General features: G+C 43.1%; 1 protein-coding gene and 1 long non-coding RNA gene across 2 annotated transcripts in view; both read right to left on the minus strand.

The window, feature by feature from the left end:
- The window catches only part of LOC144328009 (uncharacterized), an 84734-nt gene that overhangs the window by 50322 nt on the left and 19853 nt on the right, over positions 1-14559 (minus strand). The gene's annotated exons all lie outside the window — the stretch shown is intronic.
- The window catches only part of CPXM2 (carboxypeptidase X, M14 family member 2), a 70452-nt gene that overhangs the window by 50322 nt on the left and 5571 nt on the right, over positions 1-14559 (minus strand). The window contains exon 2 of the mRNA XM_028730011.2: positions 10478-10579. Within this exon, the coding sequence (XP_028585844.2) occupies positions 10478-10579 (102 nt within the window). The remainder of the gene's footprint in view (positions 1-10477; positions 10580-14559) is intronic.

A 14559-nucleotide genomic window follows, 5' to 3' on the forward strand; every position in this document is an offset into this window, starting at 1 on the left:
AGCTCGACAACTTTGGTGGTGGCTTCATAAGAAAAAGCTCAACAGCTTTCAGTTTACGGCTCACATCAACCAGCAGCCATGTGTTTAGTGTTGTAGGCTAACTTCTTTGGAACTCCCAGCTGAGATCAGAAAGGCCCCCTCCCTGTTGAACTTCAGGTGCTTGGTGAAGACCTTTTTATTATCGCAGACATTTTTGCTAAATTTTCCTGATTTTATGGTTAGTTTAAACCAGGGGTCAGCAAACTTTCAGCAGGGGGCTGGTCCACTGTCCCTCAGACCTTGTGGGGGGGGGGGGGGCTGGACTATATTTTGAAAAAAAATAATGAACAAATTCCTATGCCCCACAAATAACCCAGAGATGCATTTTAAATAAAAGCACACATTCTACACCTGTAAAAACACGCTGATTCCTGGACCGTCTACGGGCCAGATTTAGAAGGCAATCGGGCAGGATCCTTAGTTTGCCGTAGTTCCTTAGTGGGCCTTAGTTTGCCCACCCATGGTTTAAATTGATTTTTTCCTTTGTATCTCTTTAGTGACCTCAGTGTACAACAATGGTGTAAGTGGCATGTATAAATTGCTGAAATAAATAAAATTAAATAAAAATATTTCTGAAACAGCCACACTCTGGAAGCCTTTCCCTAGAAAAGCACAAATGTGGATTTTCAAAAGCAGGATGGGGCCCCCTCAGCTCTCCATTGTCTGTAGAATTTCATAGGTCTTCACTAATGCCTTTTAAGAGCTTAATGATATCGTTCCCTTTTCTGAAACCAGCTGCATCATGTTGCGTTCACAGAGACAGATCAGAATGCTTCAGCTTGTTGTAATTATTTTTGGAGTTCAGTATCAGTATTGGGGGTAATGCCCTCTCCTCCCACTGAACATTTCGTCATTCTTTGCATGATAGCAAAAGAACAGGGAGATAATTATCACTGTGGTCCCTCTACTCCAAACATGGAATTGTTGAACCAAACATTTTGGATATTTAGAAAGGCTGAATTGTTTATTCATCAGTCTCCAAAGGAGTGCTCCTTTGCACTTCTGGGTTCCAGCTGGCTGTGTGGCTGCCAACTTTTTTTGTTTTTAAAAAGCACATTTAACGTCGAGCTTCTGTTATTTTGGCAGGGTTGAAAGTGGGAATTTCCAGTAAATCTGTTCTCATGAGATTTCCTCTCCAAGTTTTCAGACTGAAGAGGTTCAGTTAAGCTTTAGATAACATACAACAGTATATCTTTGAAACGGGTATGTTTGAAACTACTGCTGCTGCCTTATCTTGTCTTAAACAATATAATTTTATGATGCTCATAAAATGAATGCTGTATATATATATCAAAGACCCTGTGGACATCCTGTTTTCAAACTGTTCTAATGATTAAAAACATAGCTTGAAAAGAGGTTGCTTTCCTGTTTGCACGCACGGTAACCCAATACCAAAATGCAGGTAAATTATTATCATGTTCCTCCAAGTATATTGCTGTGATGTGTATCTCTAAAGCAGTAATGTAATGGAGCATCAATATATTTATTAAAAAACCAAGAATCAGAAGGGATTCTTTGAGCAGAGAAATTGCAGGTGGTAAGAAAGACACTGAGGGTAGATGCTATGTGTGGCTGAGTAGTTACAGTGCTAGACTAGGATCTGGGTGACCAGGGTTCAAATGCCCATCAACCATTAAATTCACTGGGAGACCTTGGGCCAGTCATGATCTCACACTAACCTACCTCACAGGATTGTTGTAAAGATAAAATGGGGAGGAGAAGAACCAGGTACACCACTATGAGCTCCTTGGAGGAGCAGAACACCTTCAGTGGTGGCCAAACTCGGCCCTCCAGCTGTATTGGGACTACATTTCCCATCACGCCTGACCACTGGTCCTGTTAGCTAGGGATGATGGGAGTTGTAGTCCCAAAACAGCTGGGGGGGCTGAGTTTGGCCACCACTGACTAAATGATAAATATGGAGTAGAGAAATGTTAGGAAAGGATGGGGTAATACGCAGCCCCTTCCCTAATAACTTTTCTTGTTTAAAAAGAAGCCCACACTTGAAACTGTTTTGCTTTCAAAATAAAGTACAAGCCCTCCACTACAAATCTTTTCATGTACTGTTATTTAGAATTCTTTTCTGAAATCTCTATGCTTGAAGGAATTCTATCACCAAAGCTAGAATTCTGATATAAGAGCCCCTATGTCCTCCTCACTAGGAAGCCATTTGCTCTTAAGTCAACAGTAGGAAGTAAGTCTGGTTTTGTTGTGGCTCACTCCCTAGTGCATGTATTTCAGGATTTAATCCTTGGAACAAATTGACAGCAATAGCTATGCCACTAACAAGGCCCTGGTTATAATAATGCAATAGGAGCTCTTGAGACCTTCCTGGGTTGGGACCTCACAGCTGACCTAAATTTCCAGCTTCCAGTTTTTGAAAAAAAATCCCAGTCTCTAGCCCTTGTAGAACCAGAGATGGGAAATGCTTTCGATCAGTGTGAACTTGACAACATTTCCAGCACAATCATTCTGCGTTTCCATACTGGAATGCAACACAAAAGGACTACAGTGCAATCTGATCCTGTGGAGCAGAGGGACAGAGGACATCCCTAGGAACACCCTCATACAAAGAGAGTTCATATATGCAGCCTAACCTTAGGAGAATCCCTGGACATCCCAGAGATACAACTGGAAAAGAAAGCATTTAGCACTAGTGACCAAGGACAGGTTAGAAGACTAAGAGCAGTTCCACAATTAACAAACAAACAAAAATCCATATGTGCTTGTAGTGTGGTTCATCACCTTAGAAATTATTTCTTGCCCACAGCTCAAATGATAAAGATTTTTTTTAAAAAAAAATCCACTGGGTGCATCCAACCATGCCTAAACCAGAACTTTGGATCCTTGCCAAGGAAAGACAAATATCAGATCAATCGTGGGTTAAGCCAGGGTTAACCAAAATGGTGCCCTCCAGACATTGCTGGACTACAATTCCCACAATCCCTTTCCATTGGCCATGCTGGCTGCTGCTGATTGGCACTGTAGTCCTGGTAACCACTAGCTGTGAGAGTGTATGACTTTGTTTTTAGACATTTTCAATATGTTATTTTATTTTAAAATGCATTGTTTTAACACGGATGTGTTTGCCACCATGGGTTCCCTTGGTATCAAAGATAGATTATACATTTAATAAATAAATAACATTAGAGGACACCACATGGGTTATTCCAGGGACATAGGCACTGACTCCTAGGGACTGAGGCAGTTTTGTCTACCCCCCAAAAAAAATTATAAGGCGGCCAGGCCCCCTCAATATTCAGGGGAAGTCACATGACATTGTGCAACCTCATTCCCGCCCCCTCCGCCTATCCTCTGGAGAAGCTGGCACCTCTGTCCGGGGGTAATAAGCTATGCAACTACTAGTATTAGGTAGGTACCATCATTGTATTGTTTTCACAATACAGATCTACTCAGGCATGCTATCTTTATTAGATGCATATGTTTTTGCTTTTCTATTATTAAAAAATCTTCCATCGTTATCTCTATGTTGATAATTTTATCATGTCAACTTTTTTTTTAAAAAAAGTTATGTTTTTATTGCTTTTTAAATGAGTCACCATTCATGTAAACCAGTTAATGATTTATTTAGCGGTATATACATATTGCTAAATATATGTGTCAGGGGCTCAGGAGCAGAGGCACAGGGGAGAGAGGAAATGGAGAGCGAAGGAGAAGAATCTGAGGGCAGCGTAGGGGAGTATAACAGTGACCCGAGAGATTCCATGAGCTTCTCCAGCGAATCAGAATATTCCCAGAAGGGGGCGCCGATGGTCAGGGCAAGGGGGGTCCCAGGGGGGACGCACCAGAAACAAGGGGCCAGCGGGGACTCCCAAAGCAGCAGCGGGAGATCAGGACCAGCTTCCCCACCAGAGCATAGTGGGGGGGAAGAGTCCCATGTGTCAGGGCCAGCGTCTCCTCCAGCAGGGAGAGAAGATGAGTCAGGGCTGACCACGCCTCTATCGGAGAGTGGGGGAACGAGGGGAGGTCAGGTCCAGCTAGCCTCACCGAAGGGGGAAGCAGTGACAGGAGCAGTGTAACGGTCAGGAGGAAGGTTGCCGGCTGGGCGCGCGCGCCAAGTTCGAATGTACAGGCGCGCGGGACAGCAGAAAACCCGGATTGGGAACCAGGTCCTAAAGCCCGCCGGAGGCAGGGGGAAGACTCAGGGGACTCAGCGTCAGAAGAGTCTAGGAAGGGCAAGACCCCAGTGGACAGGCGGAACCAGAGGAGGAAAGAGCAAAGGAAGAGGTGGAGCAAGGCTAGAGTCTTAAACTGGTGTCTGGGGGGAGGAGATTCAGACGGAGCTTCAGCGGTCTAGAGTTTGAGACGTAGAGCTGCGCGCCGCGGCTGTGAAAGCGAAACTGAACTTCAATAAAGACTTTTGTATATAACAACGAACTGGCGTTGGTCCTTTGTGAGCTGGGACCTCGGGCAGCTCTGACAATATGGTTTTCTTTTCCTGCCAAGACTATAATAATCTCCATACAACAATCCACCAAATATTCATTTTTCATAATGGAATCAATGATGGAATGGTTTACAAGTCAAGATCCTCTTGAAGAAAAATAAATATCAGTAGACAAAAGGAATCACACACATATAGGGAGAGCAAAATAAGCAGATTTTTGCACAGTCTGGTCTGCATGAGGAGGCAGAGCAAGAAAAAGATGGAAAGGAAAATTGCCTTTTTAAAGTAGGTAACCAATATACCAATCAGTTGAAAAACTGGATCGTTTCTCCTCTTCCAAAATATTTCCATTTGCTTTCTGCCAACAAATGCTTTCTTTTTTAGGTTGCTTTAACAAATCTTCAATTCTGCCAGGCACAACAAGAAAAAAACCATTCTTGATTTCCTACAGAACCCTCATGAATGATAGTGTCTCTCCTCCGCATGAGTAGAGTAGGAAATGAGACTTATATAAGTTTTATAAAAATGCATAGGCCCATATCTATGCCAGCTCAAAGATTTTGGCTCATGTCTTCCCATGTATAGCATGGTCAGAATGGAGTCTATTATTTTCCAACACAGTTATTATAGCTAGTTAAATATGATTTACATTCAGTAATCAAGTTCAATTAGAAAGCAATATGCAATTTGTATCTTAAGATTTAATTGTAAGTTCCTCTTCAAAGAAATGAGGGAAACTAATAATGTCAGTTTATCAAAGCCTGAACTTTAAGACAGGGGCAGTGCATCCTGTTTTGCCACCCGAGGCAAAGTGGGACTGTGCCGTCGCCCCACCCCTGCCAAAGCCTTCCTTACCTGAGTTGTGTGGCAACAACGGTGGGTTCTGGAAGAGATCCCACAAGTTCTTGTGGAGCTCTTGTGAGATCTCAAAGAGCGCACAAGATCTCATGAGATTTTGGGAAGATCTCATTGCCACTTTTCCACCAATGATGGAGGCTGCAGGGGCGACGCCTCTTGGGCTTCTGCAAGTTGGCTCTGCTTTAAGAACATAAGATGAGCCTGGTGGACCGGGCCCATGGCCCATCTAGTCCAGCACCCTGCTCTCATGGTGGCCAGCCAGAGGCCAGTGGAAAACCAGTGAGCAGTCCATGAGCGTATAAGCACTCTTCTCACCCATGATTCTTAGCTACTAGTATACTTGCCTCTCGGGATCTCATGAACTGGCAGGATGGCAGGGAAAAGAATCCCAGTGAGGGGGGCAGCTGACACTGGGACATTCCAGGGCAAACAGGGGGTGGAGAATGAAGTGCTCACAGCATGGTGGAGGATGGCAAGGGGATGAGGATCAATGCACAGAATCCAGAGCAGCAGGAGCCATCACCAGAGCCAGAGGGACTCCTGTCCCCACAAACAAGGCAAGCTCTGAGGCACAGGGAACAGCAGTCAGGGTGCTCCAGGAGGCTGAAGCAGGCAAGGGCTCTCTAGCTGGCCAGGTGGGGCTTGTTAGCTCTGGGATGAGATGTGTGATTCCTCAGCTGAAGTAGGCTCAGAACAGATGAGGCCCACCTGCCTCATCAAGCCCAGATGCTGCAATCAGCTTGCAAAGTACAAAAGGGAAGCAGAGCTGAGGTGCTGTGTCTGCACAACTGCTTGTGTTGTGGGGCCTTGACTCGAATCCTCCTGGACCTCTATGGGACTGTGTTTTGGGTTTGACTGGACTGTATCCTGACTGCTGGACTTCAGACTTGGCTACTTGGATTGACCCTGGACTGCATTTCCTGAGCTTTGGATTTTGTGTGGCTTGACTCCTGCCCTATGAACTTTGGACTTGGCTTACTGACTTGCTACCAGGTAGGCCAGGGATTCAGGACACAGGATAAGTGAAGAATAGCGTTAAGTGTTCTCTTTGCAATAGAGCTGAGATTATGTTGTTGGACTCCCAGCCAACACAGCCAATGATTGTGAATTATATGAGTTGTAGTGCAATAGCATTTGGAGAGCCACAGGTCAGCTAGCTGGGTGAATCTCATGATCTGCACCATACCTCTCACTCTGTGAGAGGTCTGCCACTTCAGTTAGGCAGGAACCTGACAAATCCCCTTGCCTCTGAAACAGTCAATCTCTAGCTAAGCCTTGAAGCTAGGTTATTTTTCTAGTGTTAGTACATGTAAATGAATCAACGTATCCAAAGACAATGGCCTTTTTTCTTTCTAGAGAGCAGATGCTTTGAAATTCCTTTTTATACTGGGTGAGAGATTTCTTTGGCAAAGATTTGTGATTCCCTAGAGGATGAAATTTGGAAAGCCAAAATGCTCCATAACAGTAGTTGTGCCAGTACATGCCTATCAGGCCAAATTCTTTAAAGCTCCAGTCCAAACTATTAGTCATATATGGTTTGGCTTCTTCCATTATAAAACAAATGCTTTCTTTGAAAATACCTCTTCTGATCCTATTTCACATCTCATGGGGCAATGAATAGCCTTAACTCAAAATCTGCCAACGTTATTGAAACGGGAAGCTTAGAAACTTTGTAGAGGTATTTGTCAAACATTATTTCAGATGAAAGCTTTCTTTCCAGTTCACCTGATTCTACTTTATTTCCCTTCTCCATCATAAAGCAATACCCCTGTCTCTTTTAAGGTACATGTCAGAGCCCAGAACAACAAAGTATTCATTTTTCCTTTTCATTGTACTTGTTTAAACATGCTTTTCAACGCTTTTTTCCAGTCAACCCTTGATGGTTTATTCCTAATATATAATGTAGCTACTTTACAATGCTTCATTCCAAAGATCAGACTGTTTGATAATGATGTACCTGCTCTCTGTAGTGGCAGATTTGCCTCCCCCCCTGCCCCCCTGCCCCCCCAATAGAAAGACACTCAACTTGGTCTCTCCCAGAGGGAGGGGGGTCATGAGTCACAAGATCAGAGTGTCCAATGGAGTGCCAGAATAGTAGACAAGTCTCTGCCTGCCCTGATTGGAGATGCATGGGATTGAGCCTGGGACCTTCAGGCTGATTGGTTTGACATGGCTAGAACAAAACAGTGAGATGTAAACAAACTGGGACGAGCATAGTATTTCCTAGCTGGTGCTCTTGCTTAGTCAGGAGGGATTGTAACTGAACCCAAAAAACCCTGATTGTCCTGGCCAATGGTTGGGCCACAGCTTGATTCCCTTCTACTTTGTTATCTCAGAGCAACTGACAGTTAGAACCAAATATGATTTCTGACAGGGAGAGGGAAAGGAAATCTGCCATGACTCTTCCTGCTCTGGATGAGGGATGAGGCCAAGTTGCCTCCCCGCCCCCCTTGTGTGGATATTCTTCCTAGAAGGCAAGAGATACCACTTCTCTGTGGCCCTTGGTCCCCTAGGTGATGGATGGGGGCAGCGTGTCCTTCCCCCCACTCCATAGTCCCGGGAAGTGTGACAAATAGAAGCATGTTTCAGAATTTGACGTCTGACTGTCAAAATATGTTTGGCTATTTTTAAGTCTGTATTATTGATTGATTTATTGGTTTCCATGTGGATGCAATAATTTGAATCTCTTGCCAGATTTTTAAACGTAAACAGTGATGGTGTTTTGGCTAGAGTGGAACAAATGCAAACCACTCAGATTTGATTTCGCTTTCACTATTGCCAAACAAACGAGCCTTAACATCTGTTTCAAATGATCCTTCAAAATTGTCCTGGATACTAGAAGGAACATAACCAAGCAGCCATTCAAGCTCTAGGGAGCCATGCATCCCAAGTTAACCAAGGAAGCTCCTGAACAAAGGCGCTAAGAATTTTTGGGTTTGTATGACCTGACCTAAATTGAGGTAAGGATTAAACCAGGGTTGGAAAACATGTGGGCCTCCAGGTGTTGTTGGACTCCATTTCCCATCAGCCTTGGCCAGCATAGCCACTGGTCAGGGATGATGGAGTGGTAACCCAACACCTGTGCATGCCTATTCCCACCACAGGGTCATGCTGTTCAACGTGCTGCCAGAAAACAGGCTTACACCTCCTTCCCCAAGCCTGGGAAGCATTTGCCCAGTTTTGGGAAGGAGGCACGATGCTCTGACAGGGTCCAAGAGCCCCCCCTCCTCCTCCTCCTCCCCCCACAAAAAAGGGGACAGAAAAAAGCACTGGCTGCTAGCCACAATTACTATATTCATGATGGTGCAAATGTTTAGGTTCAGCCTCCTAGCAATACATTAATTCCCAATCATTTCCTGATGAGATTCAAAAGCATCAAAATACATAAGTGTAGGTCTAAGTATATTGATACAACAGACCGACCTATATTTAAGATAATGGTTGCAATCCCACACACATACATGCAAGTAAGTCCCATGGAGTTCATTAGCCTTATTTCTGAATAAACTTACATAAGATTGCATTGTACTAAGCATGCACTTAAATACTATGGCATATGGGGGGGAGTGTTTTTTCATCCTATTTTTACTGCAGATGTACAATTGTGTAAAGATGAACTTTGCACAGCTCCCTAGGGGGAACCAACCAGGAAATGTTCAGAAGCCACAAGTGTGTAGTGTTTGCTCAGTACGGTGTAAATCTCTGGAGAATAGTTTGAAATTGGTCTGGTGTGGCCTATCATTTCTTCATGATTCATTTTCATCTGTTCTATGGCACTTAAATAATATTTTTTCCTAGGGTTATACAACATCCATTGGAATTTACCTTTTGAGATAGTTCAACTCTATATTGTGGGGTGGGCTAGTGGCATTTATTTTGAAGACTCTATAGATTTGATGGAACTGCTTAATGCAAAAGTAAACTTTATTGCTGCAGAAGTGCTTCTGCAAATTTTCTACAGGTGTCTAAAGAGAATGTGAAAAAATACATGTCAAGTGTCATGTTGTAAAGTACAACTTGAATTATTTTTTTAAGTTTGTCTAGTTTCTGGGGGCCATTCTGTGCATAATGCAGAGTGAGGTGCGAGACTGAGGTAATTTTGATCCTGACTCCTTCCTACAGCAAGAAGGACCATATTTTTGAATGCCCTCCCATCATAAGAAGAACCTCCCTGCTGATAATAAATAAGTGCTTTGGGAAGAAAGTTATTCTCTGTTGTGTGGCAGTTCACTACCTGCAGGGTGCTTCTTTTAATACAGTCAAAAATATGATCTTCCCTTACAATATGATTTCTGTCTCCCTGATATGCTGGATTATTACAAGCAGGTAATTTTTTTTTCATTTAATCATTCAAAAATATTATGCCTTCCCTTTGCTGAATGAAGTGGTTCAGTTCAGAAAGCTACCACCTACATCTGTCCCATGCTGACCAATGGAGACAACATTCAGTCCTACTACTGTTTCAGAAACCCACCAATCAAGTACCTTTACTATATTCATGGAAAACTAGTTTTGTTGAACAAAATCTCTCATAGGAATGAGGACTGTTGCTAATAACTAGGCAGTTTATTCATCCACCCTTTCCCTTTCTGTGAGTTCAATGGGGGAAAACTGTGGGCAAACTCAGTCTCAAGGGTTAAATGTGGATCTCCACCCCTCTTTACCTGACCCACAGAACTCTCCCTAGACCACCTTCACCATTTCCCCAGGCCACAACCCTCACTAGCTCTACCCCCCCTTTTTTTTTGCCTGGCTGGAATCTGTCCTTGAATTCTGATACTGTAATTCATGTTGCTTGTCTGGATGTGATATGGAGAGGGCTGGGTTAGTGCTCCCCCCCCTCCACCCACTTTAACATCTTGGCTCTCCCCACCACTTCCATGTGGCTCTTGGAAGGTTGCCAGAAGGGAATGTGGCTTTCGGGCTGAAAGAAGTTTCCCATCCCTCCCAAGACTGATCAACATGGCCTGAGGTGCTGCAGGTTTCGAGCCTGTAGTTTTAGTCAGCAGCTAATAAGAAGGTTCCAGAACACACATCTGGAACTGATGAGTGTTTAGTAATGAGCTAGGCTCTCTTGAGGAGGTACCATTTCACCTCGTTATTTCTCTCGGAAAATTGTTCACCAAAGAATGAAAAAAAAGTAAGATGCCATCTGAGAAGATTCAAGCTTACTTTCCCAGCTCTCCTCATAAGTGCTTCGTCTTTCATAGTCGCCATCTGGTGTCCTTTCGTTGCTTTTCTTGTTTTTCTCACCTTTCTTGTTCCCATTTTTAACTGTAAGGAGAAAAGAAAAATATGGTGTATTGTTTTCCCCCAAATATAGACTATTGAAACATAAAAGACAAAATCCACTAAATGAAGGGGGGACCCCCATATTTTAATCCCTTCCTCTTTCTGCTAACAGCAAAAAATCGTTCCGGTGCCTTTTTCAATGGCCCCCAAAATCACATGACTGGGGAGGAAAGGGCCATTGCTCAGTGCTACAGCGTCTTCCTTGCATGTAGGGGTAGATGGGCCTGTTAGTTACAGGCTTCTCACTTTCTCATTTTCCTACTCTTAAATTCAGTTCTCCACACATTTATTTATTTGGGCGGGAATATCCTCTTGAAAATTCATGCATATTTATTTACTATTTCATAAAATTCATATACCACTTGGTTGTAAGAGAAACCTTAAACCAGTTCGCAAATTGTGAGCATTGTAGATTTATCCTAACAAACATATTTTTTGTATGCAGATTTGCCTAATATACACATTTCCTGCAAAGTACTTCACCCTCATATAATTCATATCTGTAGGTTGTTTTTGCATTTTTGTACCCGTTTCTTGGCTGTCAAACTGGGCTGCAAAATTCAGAGAAGTCTGAAGGGTGATTTGTATATATTTTTTCTGAAAAGTGCGAATTTGGTGAGTTTGCCTTTTGAAGCAATCTTAATGGAATTTCTCCCCCATTCCTATTGGAAACACTAGAGAGCTACTGCTGGTCAGTATAAAGTATACTCTGCTAGATGGACCAATGTTCTGACTCAATTTAAAGCTGTTTGCTAAGTTCCTAATATTGGATACACTTCCGAAAAAAGTGAGATATGTCTTATGAATTCCCATGGGGCATGCAATGCAATCCTGTGTGTGTTTATTTGGAAGTGAATTTCACAGATTGCAATAGGACTTGCTCCCTGGGAAGCATGCACAGTTTCTCCAACCAGTAGTCTAAACATCTACATAGACAGATTAATGGCACAGTGCACAATCTAGCCCAAGTCAAGCATTTTAAGTCTACTTTCAGCTGAAGATTTAAGAAACACACACTTAATTGTTTCTCCCTGAAAATCAAAGTGGTGTGCAATTGCTTAACTTATGTGGCAGTTTTACCAACAGATGTCAGGACCCGGTTCCTATATGAAATCGGGATTCTTAACAGTGACAATCTCAGTTTCCAGACTTCAAGTCTATCTGTATCAGTGAGGATGCAAAGTTAAGAGCCGTACAGACCAATGGGTTGATTGTGACCTACAGTATGTTTTTGTAGGCCTTATATTTTGGTACTCATGACATGACTCATAGAGAGCAGACAATTTCCTGCAGAAGTTCATGACCCAAATTCCCATAAGTATGCTGTAAATCTTAATATGAAGGTACCGACTACTTGAGTCTCGGGGAGTAGCATTAATAAAGGCTGTAAGAGTGGAACAAGCTGTGAGCTGGAAACACTCTTCCATCACTGGCAAGTAAAGGAACATGGCAGGCTTCCTATTTTATCTTCCAGACACAACTAGTGAATTGGTTTAAATTCCATCAGGGGCAGAAAACAAAGAGGCAGTGTCTTTCACATGTTATGCATTATCCATAGACAAATTAAGGTGCAAATTTAGATCCTGGCCTTCACCAAAGTATTGGAGCTTGACTATATTTGGGAGAGTGCAATTGTGCTCATGAGCTGCTTGTGAGTTTCCTATAAGCATTTGTTTGGAGACTGAGAACCAAATGCTAGATGAGATGAGCCCTTGGCCTTATCTAGTTTGGGTCCTTTTAAAGTTCTTACGACCTAATACAGAGTTTCAGAACAGGCATATGATTCACATCTAAAGATCTCAAGGAGGTTTTGGCTTGTAAACACTTAGCTGGGAGTAAATCCCATTGATCTTGATATTTTTGTTTTTAAATTATGCTGCTTGTAGGGAGGAGGACTCCACAGTACTTGGATTCCAGAGCAGACTCATCAGATCCAGTCAAGATAGATCTTGACCCAGATGAGATTAGTGGTCAGCTTCAGAATCCACAGTTTGGTGTATTTTTATCAGGTGATCAGAAGATAGCACACTGCTCCCCTGCCAATTCCCCCCCCCCCTTTAAAACCTCTGAAATAGGTGCTCATAGAACATGGTAGCATTCTATTGCTACAAGGGGCAATTGTGCAGAAGAAAGCATGGCAGTCCCAGTGCAGAAGTGGCAGTCCCATGTTGCCTTCCCAGTTGCCACTTGCCCCATGCAGATGTCCCTGATGCCTTGTCTCTCTTCCTCCCAGTCCTTTTTTTTGGGGGGGGGGGTGTCGCAGGGGTACACACACCCCTAAACATTTTGTGAATCTAAGTTTGGCATCATTGAGGGGCAGTATTTCAATATGAGTAGAAAAATGAGAGTGCCCCTAAACATTTTTTTTAGGAAAAGGACTGCTTCCTCCTAATAAGCAACAACAACCCATGTGTTTGATAGCTGGTGTAATGGCTCCACTCCACCGGGCAGGCTATGTCTGCTCCAGAAGCTAGCCATTTTTTCGTATAATTCCCCAGGGAAGGGATAGAACATCTCCAAATCCCATCATTCTCATGGGATCTTTCTTCATGTACTTCATGTAGCGGCAAGTAACGCTAGCCCCACAAGTTTTGGGCAATTGGATACACTATTTCAAATGTTTTAAAGGGAAAGACCTGGGAGTGAACAAAGGCAGCTCACAACCCTTGTACCACCTCTTAAGTACTTTTAAAGGTGTGCTTGTGTTTTAAGTGTGTTTCTGGGTATTTTTAAAAGGCTTTTTCATTAACAATCTGCATCAAAGGAGGTCAGGACAGACTTCGCTCTGTAACCAAGAAATAGGATGGGCCTGATTTTAACTGGTCTATCAATCCCACGTTCTTAGCCATATTAGGCATCCTGATGACAGGTTGGAACACCAGGATATAAATATTTAAATGAATAAGAAACAAATGTGGAGATTGAATCAAGGACCATTTCTCTGGATCCTCGTGACTACCCACTATTCGAATAATTTATACTGATTTCACACATGCTACTAGAATGTAGATATGCAGCTGATAACAGTGGCAGAAAAGAGGAAAGACTGCAATATGCCGTTTTGCCACTTGTAAGTCCACCTACTCTTAGTCTTATTTTGTGCTTCCTGAAAACACCCCTCTTTTTTGTCCCCCTTTCAAATTCTGAGTCAAAAATTTGAGAATGTGAACTTTCATCACACCTCTCAGCCCAATTTTCAGTAGACTCTTTGAAGCCCCTCACTTTCTGCTGCAGCTTGTGTGTAAAAGACTTAAAAATTATTATCATGCAGGGAGGTGCATTTGCAATCAGTTTTCAAGTTTCCTGTGGTTTTTGTATCACATGTGAACCAATTGACATTCTTTTTGAAGAACATCGTCAGCTCCCCTTCCCCCATTTCCCCCCCACAGGGCTGGAATGAGCTTAAATGAGCATAAATGAGCTTATGTATAGTTTAAGCTCTCTCCTCTGAATGGAGTCCCTCTCTTTAGTCATTTGTACCATATTAGGAAAGTTAGAAAGTCTTATTGCCTCCCTGCTAATACTTTCCACTGCAGCAATCCTAGATTGCCATCATGTAGGTTTGTAGTGAGGTTTATGCTCGAAAGCACTGCTGCTACCAACCGCACACATAACATGCAGCAGGGAGATAGCAAGAGACAAGAAAGGGAAAAGAGATCCCCACTTGCTGTATTGCTGCAGCTGTTCTCACTGAGCAAGCCTGAAAAAGAAGAAAGTGAGACAAGAAAAGATGCAGGAGGAAGCCCTGATTCAGAGCCAGACACTTTAGTTCAAAGCAAGACGGGGAAGAGAGAGGAAGTAAAAGAACAGTGTGTGCGTGCGCACACACACACGCACACACACTCATTCAGCAAAGCAAAAGAGTACCACAGCAGCAGAAAATACTGACAGTGTACACCAACCACAAGATTCAGTTCAGAACCTGACTCAGTGCTTCAGAAAACAGCCAAATTTGATTCAAG

Source organism: Podarcis muralis, chromosome 6 (genome assembly GCF_964188315.1).
Source record: "Podarcis muralis chromosome 6, rPodMur119.hap1.1, whole genome shotgun sequence".
NCBI classification, from domain to species: Eukaryota; Metazoa; Chordata; class Lepidosauria; order Squamata; family Lacertidae; genus Podarcis; species Podarcis muralis.